General features: G+C 37.6%; 2 protein-coding genes across 2 annotated transcripts in view; one reads left to right on the plus strand and one right to left on the minus strand.

Annotated features, from left to right (window-relative positions):
* Positions 1-1,805, plus strand: part of LOC123969192 (lipopolysaccharide-induced tumor necrosis factor-alpha factor homolog) — a 3,472-nt gene extending 1,667 nt beyond the window's left edge. The window contains exon 4 of the mRNA XM_046046338.1: positions 1,285-1,805. Coding sequence (XP_045902294.1) covers positions 1,285-1,393 — 109 coding nt within the window. The 3' untranslated portion in view covers positions 1,394-1,805. The remainder of the gene's footprint in view (positions 1-1,284) is intronic.
* A 194-nt stretch (positions 1,806-1,999) lies between these two features.
* Positions 2,000-14,264, minus strand: part of LOC123969811 — a 26,452-nt gene continuing 14,187 nt past the window's right edge. Inside the window, exons 24-40 of the mRNA XM_046047506.1 lie at positions 13,445-13,663; positions 13,139-13,309; positions 11,816-11,965; positions 11,653-11,717; positions 11,393-11,522; positions 11,051-11,136; positions 10,838-10,967; positions 10,034-10,224; positions 9,658-9,748; positions 9,372-9,501; positions 9,099-9,289; positions 8,748-8,909; positions 8,528-8,664; positions 6,987-7,126; positions 6,791-6,885; positions 5,600-5,885; positions 2,000-2,543 (exon numbers count right to left, since the gene is read on the minus strand). Coding sequence (XP_045903462.1) covers positions 2,446-2,543; positions 5,600-5,885; positions 6,791-6,885; positions 6,987-7,126; positions 8,528-8,664; positions 8,748-8,909; positions 9,099-9,289; positions 9,372-9,501; positions 9,658-9,748; positions 10,034-10,224; positions 10,838-10,967; positions 11,051-11,136; positions 11,393-11,522; positions 11,653-11,717; positions 11,816-11,965; positions 13,139-13,309; positions 13,445-13,663 — 2,472 coding nt within the window. The 3' untranslated portion in view covers positions 2,000-2,445. The remainder of the gene's footprint in view (positions 2,544-5,599; positions 5,886-6,790; positions 6,886-6,986; positions 7,127-8,527; positions 8,665-8,747; positions 8,910-9,098; positions 9,290-9,371; positions 9,502-9,657; positions 9,749-10,033; positions 10,225-10,837; positions 10,968-11,050; positions 11,137-11,392; positions 11,523-11,652; positions 11,718-11,815; positions 11,966-13,138; positions 13,310-13,444; positions 13,664-14,264) is intronic.

Raw genomic sequence — 14,264 nt, forward strand, 5'->3', positions numbered from 1 at the left:
CCCATACGCACCAGCACGTACCTTGAGATCCTCGGGCAGAGGTCTGTTGTCTGTTCCAGAGTCTCGACTGAAAACTAAAGGGGACAGAGCGTTTGCTGTCAGGGCCCCGAGGCTCTGGAACAGCCTGCCCGAGGAAATCAGGTCGGCTGAGTCAGTGAACTCTTTTAAGTCCCTTCTTAAAACATACTTTTATAGGAGAGCTTTTCCCGATCTTATTTGACTTTATTTTATCCCTTTTATTTTATTGTATTTTACTAATTTTATATTAAAATTTTCATGCTCTTATCTTTTTTTTTTTGTATTATTCTTTACACTTGTTAAAGCACTTTGTAACTTGTTTTTGAAAAGTGCTCTACAAATAAGGATTATTATTATTATTATTATATGCTGTAAACCTTTCTTGGAAAATAACAACGGTCAGTCTCAGTGACTGTGAGGAGGTCACAAATTTGTGTTTTTAGAAACATTGTGTTTATTAAAGAGCTTTAGAGGTGCTGATGGGTGGATATTTTTAATTCCAAGCTTCCAGTTTCTGCCTGTTCCTTTATGCTAAACTAAGCTAAGCTGATTGCTTCCCGGCACTACGGCCAAACTTTTTATTTTTCCTGATGAAGGTCTAGCACCGAAATATTGTGTCAATGCATATATTTTTTGCAAGCTAGACAGTGTGCAGGAGTTTTCTTTTTCAACTATGGCCAAACACACAGAAATAGGATTGATATCCATCTTCTCATCTAACTCTAAGGTTATTGTCCCAAATGTTGAACTATTCCTTTAACTCAAAATAGCTTTCAGCAAAGGCCTTACTTGGGCTTATCTGTGCATTAACGTTAATGCTAATACTGCAAACAGCACATTGGTATGTTAATATGCTAATATAAAATTCATTGGTTAAGATTACAGGAATTTCAAAGCCATTGCAGTAGTTAGATCTGCCATTATTAAAGCTAATACACTTGATTTAGCTATTTTAAAAAGGAGCTACACTTTTAGCTATTACAAAGGTTTAATTTCCAATTACCTGCTTAAGGCCAGCAATGAGGGTAACCAGAGGGTAACCAAACTACAGCCCAACAGATTGATGGACCTATTATTCAAAGATAGCCGCTAGCATGGCTAAAAATTTACCTGGTATAATGAAATATGCAGTGTGGTGGCAGATGCATATCTGACCATAAAAAACTGACTTTATTAGATAAATGATAAAATATGTTTTAAATTATGTTATATACTATATATTGTATATGAATGGATGATCCTGAAATTAGCTGCTGTCCTCTCCAGCTTTGTTTTAGGTTGCTGTCTCATCCCATTCTGTGTGGACCGGCTGAAAGATGCAAAGCACACCTGTCCTACCTGCAAGACTGTACTTGGCGTGTATAAACGTTTATAACTGATATTAGAGAAAATTAATTGGCAACTATTTTGATAATTTAATAATCATTTGTCTTTTTTTTCTCTTTAAACAAAAAAGATAGTTTCTGTTTTTTGGTTTCTAGCTTCCTAAATGTGAGAACTTTTTTTCTTTGTCATGATAGTAAACTGAATAGTTTGGGATTTTTTGACTGTTGGTAAGAAAAAGCATTACATTTAAAGATGTCACCTTTGGTTGTGGGAAATGAATAGTAAGATTAATCAGTTAACTTAATGAAAATAACTATTAGTTGTAGCCCTAACTGATATGGTGTCCTTAGGGCTAAACCAGGCTACAGACAGCAGTTGCCTCCTAAATGAACCGCTGTTATATTCAGAAAATGTAATTATACTGACTCTGACAGCAATAAAAGTTGCCTCTGACTCTGTTATATGTCTAACATGCCTCTTATTCAGTTGTTATTGGCTACCTTTTTACAAAGTTTGACTGGATACACAGATGGTGTTCACTTACTTACAGCTCAGATTTATTTATATATTGTAAATGGTAACTAAATTTTTAGTTGGTGTTGGTTTGACTGCACAGATGATGATGATGTGACCCTCATATTAACAACTTATTCTCTCCAAATCCTTGAATATTAATAAACTGCGACCAAGCAAGTGATGAACTTAATGACTGTGCAACAATATACAGTACGCATTTAATCTCATACAGCTCCATATATGCAAATCATTTTCAGGTAGGCCTACCTAAAGAAAGTGCTCTCTCAAAATGGAAACACAGGATTACAGCAACACAATTACAGCAGAAACTGTCACCCTAATTTTTATGTTAAGCCTTCATTTAATCATCAAGTAAACATATGAGTCTAAAATTTATGTATTACAAGGTTTCAGAGCATACATACTGAAAGATTAACTAATCAAGAATACATTATACTGTACATCCACTGTATTGTTATTGCACATATTTTTTTCATAGTAGGCAATACAATGTAGCATGTAGCTACAGTATTTCCTGCTAGTGTATATGTATTTATAAGTTACAATAATCAGCCATGTGCCTCTTCATACAAGAATGTTCTGAGAAGCGATGAGTAGCGCCAGGAGAACAAGCATAGAGAAACCAGCATCTGCTCGGATGCGGGAACCATTGTTAGGCTTACCTAAAACAAGATACACAAACTCACTTTAGAGATCAGTAACACAGTATATAATTCATTACATTTAGAATGATATAAACACTTTACAATGTAAAAAAGTTTCCCACTTTATTAAAACATCTGCCCTCCCTCAAACAACGCTCTCTGTTGGACTGTAGGGGTAAACTGGGGCAAAAGTAACACAGGACAAGTGTTACTTTCGTCCCGCTACAGTGACAACAAGTGTTTCTTTTGTCCCGCTGCTAATGTGGTGACTTTCTCTGTGTTGCAGCATGTATTGAAACATGTTTATGTTATATTATGCCAACAGATTATACCAAGAGTGAGGGTCAGAAAGACAGACAGAGGTCTGATTCAGCCAGATATTTTCATGCACATTTTGGAATTAGTATAAAAACAGCTGGATAGAAGCATAACTATTTTTGCATTATTTTGAGAATTTATATTTATTTTATGAATATTCATTTTCATATTGTTGAAGAAATGTTTTATAAAATGGATTGACATTGCCAATAAAAAACATTTTGAACAAGTATATGGTTGGGTTACTTTTGAAACATTTGAAGAAATTGTAAATAGATAATAAATAAAATGAAAATGTAATTTATAAATTTTTTGCAAAGATAAAGGACAAAATACATTTACAGTTACATATTTACAAGGTCATAGTCACGTATATTTAATAAGAACAAGGGAAACACAAAAAATCTACTTGTGTTACATTTGACCCACATGTGTGTTACTTTCGACCCTCCTGTGTGTTACTTTTGACCCTCCTGTGTGTTACTTTCAACCCACCTGTGTGTTACTTTCAACCCACCTGTGTGTTACTTTCAACCCACCTGTGTGTTACTTTCGACCCAACTGATGAGGTCAGAAAGTAACAATGTGTCGCTTATATTTAAAGTGAAATTATACGGAAGTTGTTCTACATTTGTACAAAATACCACCTGATATTGATAGACCACACCTGTGAGTTAGTGACCACAGCAAAAATATATCACTGTCTACAACATAATCTTATAAAATCAGGTTTTTCTGAAAAATGGTACTGCTCTCCCCTACTACCTGCATGCAAAATGGACCACCTCTCCAAATATTTTATCTCTTTGGTAATCAATCTCTGAAACTCCCTGTAGCGTCCTATGGGGTTTCAAATGTCCACATACTATTTATATTGCCCTGTTGTAATCCACATTACATAATCTACTGGAATTTTATTATTATTTATTCAGGTTCTGGGTGCACTGCCTGGTTGCATGTTGTGGATGGATTGCCCCTAGTGTGATTTATAAAGTTGTTTGAACTTGAACTTATAATATGCACTTGATAGCTACATACGTATATGATATCATGCTGAAAGAAGAAGCTAACAGGTCCCAGGAGTTGATGATCCATGTAGAAGACATAACAAATAAATAATCATACATGAGTCATGTATGTTTGTATGAAAAGGAAAAATGTCAGATTATACTCCCCATTTGGCTGCTTGGACAAAGAAGGTCAAGGTAAGATCATACCTTATTGTTCATATTTTTAACATTATGTTTCACTTTTAAGTTACATATATATATATATGTAATTCAAAGCATGGCAGACGTGCTAACATTAGCCTACACTCTGATAAAGTAGCATCAAGTACTAGCTTTCACACAAAATACTACACTGGGTGTGCTATCATGAAGGTTTTTAAAGGTCCAGTGTGTAATATTTCTGAGGATCTAGTAACAGAAATGCAATATAACATCCATAACTATGTTTTCAATGGTGTATAAAGACCTTACAAAGTCAACCGTTGTGTTTTTATTAGCCATTTCTATCTACATAACCGCGGGTCCCCCCTTACATGGACGTTGCCATGTTGCCTCCGTTATGTTTCTACAGTAGCACAAAACAGACCAACAGCGCTACAGAGCGTGTTTCATCACTACGTTCTTCTTCTTCTTGTAGAATTCTGGCAGTGTAGATGCTCATCACTACGCTGAATACGTTTGAAGAAGAAGAAATAATATACAGCAGGGGTCTGCAAATAAGTTTTGCATCGGCAGCAATTTTTTTTGCCATTAGATGTTGGGTGAAAAAATTAGTAATACTGGTTAGCTCAGTTGGTAGAGCGCAGCACTTTCACCTGGAAGGTTGTGTGTTTGATCCCCCCTTGAGACCGTTTCCTTTTTATTCCCTGTTCAACACATTGATTATGAAGCGACTTTTACTGAATAATTAAGTTAATGTAATTTATTTACAGTAGGCTATAGGTTTGTTTACAGTAGGCTATAGGTAGCAACATAGTTGCAGAGGGAAAAGGGGCATCCTCCTCATTGTTGATGCATGATTTTTTTACTGAATCTGTTGTATTTTTTAGTTTTTAGTTTCATGTACTAAAAGTGGTGTCAGGGTTTTCATGGACTTTTATGCATAATTATTTTAAGCTTGTGCATTATTATAGGGTCAAATTGTTAGCTTCCTGTTTTGTGTTGTTTATATGGCTCATGCTGTTCACTAACTCTTTCATTCATTCACGAATAAATAATTTTTACTGTATTTATTCTATTCAAGGCATGGCATTAAATTACAGCAAGGGTTCCACTGTAATTGGATTGCTAGCTGCCTTGCTTCTCTTTCATTCACCAAAGTGGCTGCCGCACCTCAGTAGGCTGCACTTCCATTGGATGTGGAGCTAATAAAAATCTTAACATTAATATTTTTTCTCACCCTCCACAACTTGCTACCCATAATGTTAACAAATGGACTGCATTTACAACAGATAATCACGCTTTAACTAAATTGCAGAAGACAGAAGAACAGCAATGTTTGCAGCTTATATTAGAGCATGCAAATGTGTTGTTTAATCATCTAATTACACTTCAGCTTGTGTTTTTAGTTTTGTAAAGGCTGAAAAAAAGACATCCCCTTCCAAACTCTCTATAGAGAATCTCTCTTACTAAAGCCCCATTTACACTGCTTCATGTGGAGAAATCAAAACCTTGACCGGCCTTTAGCTAACGGTAAATTATCTCCTAAATATTGTTTTTACGTCATTCAACTTTTTTAACACTTACCTGTGGTGGTAGAAGATGCTGTTGTGGGTTTGCTGGATCCAGTTGTTGATGAGGTTGATGATGAGCTGCCTGTGGCGGTGGTCACTGATGATGAGGTGGTTGTGGTGGGAGAGGTAGTGGAAGCTATCGTGCCAGCCCTGCCTCCCACAAGCCCCACTCCCAGTGTGTCAAGCTCTGACTGCAACTGGCTGCTGATCCAGGCCCGTACCAGTGTCTGGTTTTCATAGCTCTTTAAATCTGGCAGGTTGGTTCCAAGAAGACCTCGAACTTGATTAACAGTCAGGTTCTAGGGAGAGAAGAGCAGACATATGTTTCATCCGAGTGCAAATAAACAAGCTCTTATATAGAGGATAGGTTCACAATTTTTCAAATCTGTCTTAAAACAATAGCCAGGTTCCCACATCAACATTGAAACAGTTTTTGCATGCTGTAATCATTCCTCCTGTTCATACTGGCCTTTAAAAGATATTTTCCTAACATGCTACCATTATAAGTGATGGCGGATAAAATCTACTGTGTTGAAAAACTCATTCAAAAGTTTAATCAAAATTAATATGAGGCTTCAGTAGTCTGAGTTACACAAACCAAGTGGTCATCTTCCAAAGCTACAGTCTCCAAAACGGACGTACAATCCAAGGAGACACAAAGAGAATTTTTGTATACTTGGAAGATAACCATTTGATTCGTCAGACCGCTGAAATCTCATATTAACTTCAGATACATTCTGGAACATATTTTTGCACAGAGCAAGAACTTCAGATTTTGTCCATCATCACTTACATTGGCAGCATGTTGCGAAGGAATCTCTTAATGACCAGTATGAACGGGAGGCATGATTACAGCAAGAATAAACTGTTTTAATGTTCATTTGGGAACCTGACTATTGTTGTATGACAGACTTGAAAAATTGTGAACCTATCCTTTAATTTCTTTTCTTTTTTTAATCCAGCAGAACATAAAAACAAATCAACACCTGCTATTTTGGACACAGCCATAACTAAGTATGCAGGTAGCAGCATTTTGTCTAAATGTAGCGACTGCCAATAACTGCAGAAACTGACTACCTTACTACTGCACCTTTTAAGTACTCTTAAAAGCTCTCATAAGCAATCATTGTTCCTTACCAACACTCCTGAAAATGATTATTTTATTTTATGCTAAATTATATATAAAATACAATTAAAGACTGACCAGTACAACGTTCGTAATCAGATTGGTGAAGGTAACAATGTCCATGCTGATATTGGAGGCCACCAAACTTCGGATATAGCTTAAATTTGCACCCCCTGCAGGACAGAAAGAAATGGATAGTTAGTTCACTGTCAACTGTTTGTGTTTAAAAGAAGTTGTTGAAGGTGAGGCTGTGTCTGTGGGTCTGTTTGCCTACCAAGGTAAGGTTGCGTGAGCTGGTAGGAGCTATCAGAGATAGCTGTGCGGGTGGTTGGGGCAAATGCTTGACTGGCAATGGTGAACAGAACTGCCTTACTCTCTGTAGTGCAGTTGGACACGTCCAGGGCGTTGGCGGATCTGCAGGAGACACAAAAACACAGAGTAAGAGACAAGAAATAGACAAGAACAGCTGTGTGCACATCCTGAAAACCTCAGTGGGCACGGCAGGTGCTAGATATCAAAAACATCAACAAGAATGCAATAGACAAGTATACACACACAGGAATTAGAGTTCATCAACTTGAGGAAGACCATTAATGCTAATAAAAGTTTAAGGAAGTTATGATTGTGGGCACTTTTCTTTTGTATTTTCTAACAGACAAGAAAACCCCACACGAAACAAAGTGAAAAGTTTACTTTTTGAGAATCAATATTTCTTTTTGTGTTAAAACCTACAAATGTAGTCTATTTTTTATCAGAATTATGAAACTTTAGTCGATAGAAGACTTTCCCCCCCAGAATGTTTACATCATAAAAAATTGAAAAGTATATAGTTACTATATGTGATTGTGATTGTACATTTAATGTTAACAGCAAATCAACGTATCATAATTGTATGAATTTTTCATGTTTGTTTTTTTAAATATAAACAAAATTATTTTGCAATATGCAAACTATTTTGTCTTTTTTAGGGGATATTTCTTTAAGGTGGACTACATATAAAATTTACTTATGTAGATTTACACCTTCAATTAGTGTAAGAAAAAACATCTGGGTTTTGCCTCTCAGCTCCCATCCAAGCTGCCCTACTCACTCACAGCACAACCTGCAAACACTCTTCAGTGATGACCACCACTATTATGAAGGCACAATAAGCAAATTTATCATGATTTATTTGATATATATGTATTGATACCGATCAGCCAACATTATGACTACTGACAGGGGAAGTAGTAAACACTGAATATCGTTTTACCATGACACCTGTCAGTGGGTGGGATATATTAGGCAGCAGGTGAACATTGTGTCCTTGATGTGTTAGAAGCAGGAAAAATGGGCAAGATTTGAGCGACTTTTACAAGGACCAAATTGTGATGGCTAGATGACGGGGTCAGAGCATCACCAAAATAGTCTGCAGAGGCCAGAATCTATCAGAAATGGTCCAAGGAAGAAAAAGCAGTAAACAGGAGACAGGGTCATGGGTGGCCAAGACTCAGTGGTGCACATGGCGAGCAAAGGCTGTCCCATGTGGTCCGATCCAACAGGTGAGGTACTGTAGGTCAAATTGCTGAAAAAGTCCATGCACAGTGGAGTCTATGCCTTGACGGATCAGGGCTGTTTGGGTGGTACAACAGAGGCCTACATAATGACCAGCAGGTGGTCATAATGCTATGGTTGATCGGTGTATGTATAATGCCCAGTTGAACTATGAACTCATGATATCACAAGAAACAATGATAAAATCTTTTTAGACTCAAATATCACGATATTAGTCAAACAATCCTCCAGATACACACACAGTCCTTCCTTGCTTCTTACTTTAGGCTTTGTTGGGAAATGGTCATTAAAACACTTGTGTCCACAGAGCACAGGTTGGCTCCTCCGATGGCGTTGAGCTCATCACTGCCCAGTTGGTTCCCTGTCTTATTCAGATACTTATAAATGATGGCTTTAGCCTGGACGAGAAGAAACATTAAGTCATGAGAACACACAATATATATATGCGAACATAGACAACACACTTTACTTGTTTGCTCACCAGGCTGGGGTCCCACTGCCCATTCGACGGGTTCATCAAAGCAGCGAGTGTGTCAATCTGAGTGATATTCCACATGTTGATGTCATTAATAGTGGCTACACGGGACGCTGGGCCTAAGAGCTGAACCTGACTCTCTGGGATGGTGGAGTTGGCCACATAAGCCTATAAATATGTGAGAATCAGAAGACATTATGACCCAGCAGAGAATCATAATCAGAGTCAGTTAATTTGTTCTCTGTGGAGTTTTAACTGTAAATAAAAATGGAAAGTAAGCTTAGATTTTTGTTATTGCTCAGTTTAAAGAAAAGCATTTACAGTTCAGTCACATCTTCACTGGCTGCCATCACCTACCTCTCTCAGCCTGCTGAGAACAATCTGGAGGTATTGGGTCTGGGTCACCTTCCTAGTGATGGCATCCAAGTTCTCTTTAACAGTGGTGGCACTGAGGCAGCAGTTGAACTGGTTTATGTCGTTATAGACGAAGGGGAACGTCACGTCGCTGATGGTCACCTGGGTGATCACTCCTACAGTGCACCCATTTACTAAAACACAGGAAAAACAATAGTTAAAGTAGTAAATTAATGCAGATGAAATGAGCAGAGCAGATAATGGAGAGAGACTCACCTATAGATCGCTTTGACTTCTTAGTAATGGACCTCATTATTTCGTCCATCAGGCTCCGTCTCATCTGGATGCTCACTCCATTGCTGCTCATAACGTTCAGGAAGTAACTCAAGAACGCCTGCTTTGTGGTCTGCTCACAGGAACAAAACAGGCACAGATGTAAAAAATAAAAAAAATAAATTAAGAAAACATCACCAACCTCCATCCAACACCAGGCAGGTGTAATGCCACAGACGAATGGAAAATCACGTTTTCTCCTAAATGCATGTATTCAAGTCTTACTCACTGTGTTAAAGTTAGCATAGAAGTTTGAAGTCAAATACAACGGTAACATCCCGAGGTCCACCAGAGTCTGTTGATTCCATGTTGATGGAGCTCTAAAAAAATAAAGAGTGTAAAAGGCAGTGTATCAAACAGAAATTGAAACAAAAAAACAAAACATGTTTTAACTGGTCACTAAATTAGAATAATTTCATTTTGAGAATTGTTTTCTGTTGTGATCTTTTTGTTTTACAAGGAACAGAAGTAAACAGGCAGGTATTTTAAAAGACCCTAAAGGCTTCTGAGAAATAAATCTGCTGGTCCTACAAGGACTTACAATAAAAGAGTTTTCCTGATTTTCTTACCAACTTATAATAGATGTATTGCTGTTGTTGACATACCCGTACTGTGTTTTCCCGCTCTGCAGTAGAGCTTCAACAGCAGCCACTTGAGCGTTGGTGAGTGCTGGGCAGTTCTTGAGCTTTTCCAAGATGAAGGGGTCAGAGTTCTTGATGTAGGACCCATTCAAAGTGCAGCACATGTTTCCCAACACTGATATATTATCCATGGTCAAACTTGTGTTTGTTATACCCTTGGAGATAATAGGAGAATATGATATGACAGAAATTAATTACAGATTGGGCTATGAAGAACTGAAGTTCTAAGCATTCTAAGCACACTTTTTGCTGTACACTCTTAACATTTATTTACATGTATTTTAGTTTATGTGCTAATGGTCAGGTTACAATATAAATCAGGAGTTCAGTCTTAATCTATCATATTAATAAAATAATAATAATCACTTCTTGAATGGGGTGTCCTGGACTACTTTAAGCACAAAAAGCAAAACTTTGACACTGGCTTTATCAAAATGAACTGATGTATGTATTATATAAACTAGCATAGTTGCATAACAAGTATAATAAGTGAGTGCTCTTTGGTGGTGTTCTTGTTGCCGCTTGGTTGTGCTCTTTAGTCGTCATCCAAATAATCCATGTGTTCCCAGACAACAACTAAAAGTAAATTGGACTCCTTAGAGATTTAAACATTTATTTAGTCCTGGAGTGACTTTAATCTTCCTTCAGGAAATTGGTTCACTTAATTCAACACTAGGCAATTTCTGAGTGTGATAGGTTACTTTAGTTTAGAGCTTGGGAAAATGTCCATTTGAGATGAGCATATCATTTTGTTGTTTGGGGACTCACCAGGCAGCTCCTGGCATTATTAAACAGAGCAGTCAGTTTGTAGCTGAGGACGGAGGAGAAGACAAAGAAGTCTGCATTTGCCAGCTGTTCAAAATAGGACCTGCATTGGTTCTGTGGCACCAGGGAGTAACTGTAGAGAGACAGAGGGACATAAACTAACTCAAACTATTCTGACAGATAACTTTAGTCCAACACAAATCATTTTAAACTCACTCATAGTACAGCAGCATATCATAGGGATAGAGGTTGAAGATGGTGGCATCTGGGTCTCCTTTAATGTAGTTGTACATGCAGGTCAGCTGTTGGGAACAAAAATTCTCATCAGTTCTGTATATATCCCCTTTGTTGTTCCACTATGCAGCGATTTGGTGATTGCAGGTGAAAAGATGTTGAGGTGAAAAACTTGGATACATTTTGTTATGAGAACAAAGTAATGAGAACATTTTTAAACATCTGGGCCACAGGCAGAATAACCTTGTTTTAACTGCATTTCTATGACTTGTAGTGATGACCTGGCTCGCACACACACCCTCACACACGCTGCCCCTCTCTCACCTGAGTCTCCACCAGTTTGACCTTGTGAATGCCGGCCCTCCGACAGGCTTTGATCAGCAATTTGATTTGCAATTTTGGAAAGGTCCTCACTCCGGTGCTTGTGAACCCTTGCAGCACTGAGGATGACAAACTACACAAACACACACACACACACATACACACATTATCTTCTGTACATATTGAAACCAACCTGCAAGATATTACCTGATTGGGTATTTTTTGCAAACTCTTGTATTATTGAAAATTTCTTCAAAACTCACTTATTTGGACTTCCCAGCACTGCGGTTGCAGTGTCCACAGCTATTATATTAAAGAACAACTCAGCCTAAAAAAAACACACAGTGTGTAATAACATTACAGCATCGAGCATCCAGTTGGTACATTCAGAACAAAAGTCTGTGTTTCAGTGTTGCGTCCCCCTACCTGCCACGGCATCCAATTCTTCCTGTTGAGTGTGGTGATAACGCTGTTGGTATTTGAGAAGCCCACCAGCAATGCTCGAGGGATCTCAGTGGCCAGTTCATCTGGAACGTTCTGTATGATCACCTCACTGTTGCTGTTCACTGAAATGATCTGGGTGGGGATGTGGGAAGTGAGTTAAATGTGTGTTTCACTGCCTTTGCTGGTTAAAAGTCTGTTCATCTGTGCGCTCTTTTGTCACCTGTTTTTCACATTCTGCTTCTCTGTCCCCTTCAGCCACATTCCCAGATTGTTACTCAAAGCCTTTGCATCCCGCTACCTTTACCTCTACTTGTGCCTTGTTACCTGTTACCTGTTCCTGACTTGCTCGTCTGTCGTGCCCACTTGGATTTATTTGACTTTACTTTGTTTGCATTTGAGTCCTCCTCCATCTGTTGCCTTTATTTACTAATGTGACAGTAACCAGTAACAGTGATGTCACAGTGTCTTGAAGTCTATCACTGCAGCAAGGTGAGGTGAGAGGTTAAGTCACTGGAGGTTAGCGAAAACATGATTTCAGGGTTTGTCTTAAAATGCTCCACTTTCATGCAAATTAGTCCATGACATGACTTCTGTCTTATTGGATCTAGATATCTGCCAATTGTAGTATCAATGGAATGGTCAAAACATGTTTTTTTGGGATAACATACACAAGTTAACATTTTCATTTAACTGAACATAGCATAATGGTAGACCTTCAGGTTCTTGCACCTTGCAAATAGCTGAGTCTTTAGCTTTTCACAAAAAGAAATTACAAAAAACTAAACACTTGTGGGTCTGACAGTTCAGGAAATACTTCTAACAGTCAAATTATATCCAAATCTAACACCGTTGTGTACAATGCACCATGAGACTCAAATGGGCAACAACAAAAAACATCTTAAACAGGGTGTAGTGTAGGTAATAAACTGGTAACTCACTGTATACTACATGATATAAAGTAAAGTATGTCAGGTCATATGTATGTGTATTCACTTATTTTCATCTAGGCCTTCTTCCATTTTATCTTGTATTTATGTTGTTTTTATTGTTTTATTGTGTATTGTCTGTTTCTCCATGTCATAATTTTAGTATCATCCTTTTAGTCCTCCCTGTTGCTTTTTGTGAAGTCTCTGTATTTTTTTCCACAAACTTTTTTTGTGTGAGTTTTTCCCTTATCTGAAGCGAGGCTCCAAGGATAGAGGATGTTAAAAGTTGCTCAAATAGGAATGTCTTCCAGATAACATTTGATTGTTTTTGATTTTGGACTATAAATAAAATCTTGTAACAGAAATGAAGCTGTCGTACCTGAGTAACAAAGATCTCCTGGTTAATTTGTGGAGTGGACATCAAGTACCCCAGAAATGAAGGATTTTTGGATGCAGTAAGCAGCTGGGAGCCATCAATGCTGCTGAACGTTGTTGCGGGTAAACCCACGACAAGAGAGCCCAGCAAGAGCAACGACGAAGCGTTGTGGATCTGGTGGGATGGAGAAGGAAGGAAGAAGTACACAGATCAGACAGCCTTATTCTGACTGGTGGGCTCAAAGACTCAACTTTGGCATCAGAATCAGCTTTGTTGACAGCAACAGACAGACTGACAAACAGCAGCTACCTGCATGATCCCTGAAGACATCAGAGACAGGATAATGACGCTGGCCTGACCTGGAGTCCAACCCGTCACACTGCTGAGAGTGCTGAGGGCAGCAAATAGTTCTTGAGGCGTTATTGTCATGATCTGACCAATGGACAGGCTGGTGCTTTTGTTGCCAAGGGCAGAAATTATTGCGACATCAATTTTATTACCAAAGTTACTGGCCAAAGCTGCAGAAACCTACGAGGAGAAAGCAAAACTTTGTCAGTTGCAGGTATAATTTCTTACTCTAAAGTCAATTTTTGTACCCCTACCATTTATACATTATAAAGTACAAAGCGAGATGAACCCAAACATTACTTTTTTGACAATACAGGCATTCACTGGGAGGGTGCAACACAAAAATACTTACAATCTATGAATGCTTCTAAATTACAAAAAATACCTTTTAAACCACCAAACCTGTGCCTTTAGAAAAGTGTTTTAATAAGAAAAAACTTTAGATCTTCATTGTACATCAATTTATTTTACATTTTGTGGTTGCTATGGAATATTTAATAATAATAATAATAATAATCCTTATTTGTAGAGCACTTTTCAAAAACAAGATTACAAAGTGCTTTAACAAGTGTAAAGACAATAATACCCAAGAGACAATAATACAAAAAAAACAAAAATAATATAAGATAAAAGCATGAAAACATTGGAAAGACTAAAATACAGATAAATATAAAATTAGTAAAATACAATAAAATAAAAGGGATAAAATAAAGTCAAATAAGATCGGGAAAGGCTCTCCTATAAAAGTATGTTTTAAGAAGGGACTTAAAAGAGTTCACTG

Source organism: Micropterus dolomieu, linkage group LG04, assembly GCF_021292245.1.
Source record: "Micropterus dolomieu isolate WLL.071019.BEF.003 ecotype Adirondacks linkage group LG04, ASM2129224v1, whole genome shotgun sequence".
Lineage (NCBI taxonomy): Eukaryota > Metazoa > Chordata > Actinopteri > Centrarchiformes > Centrarchidae > Micropterus > Micropterus dolomieu.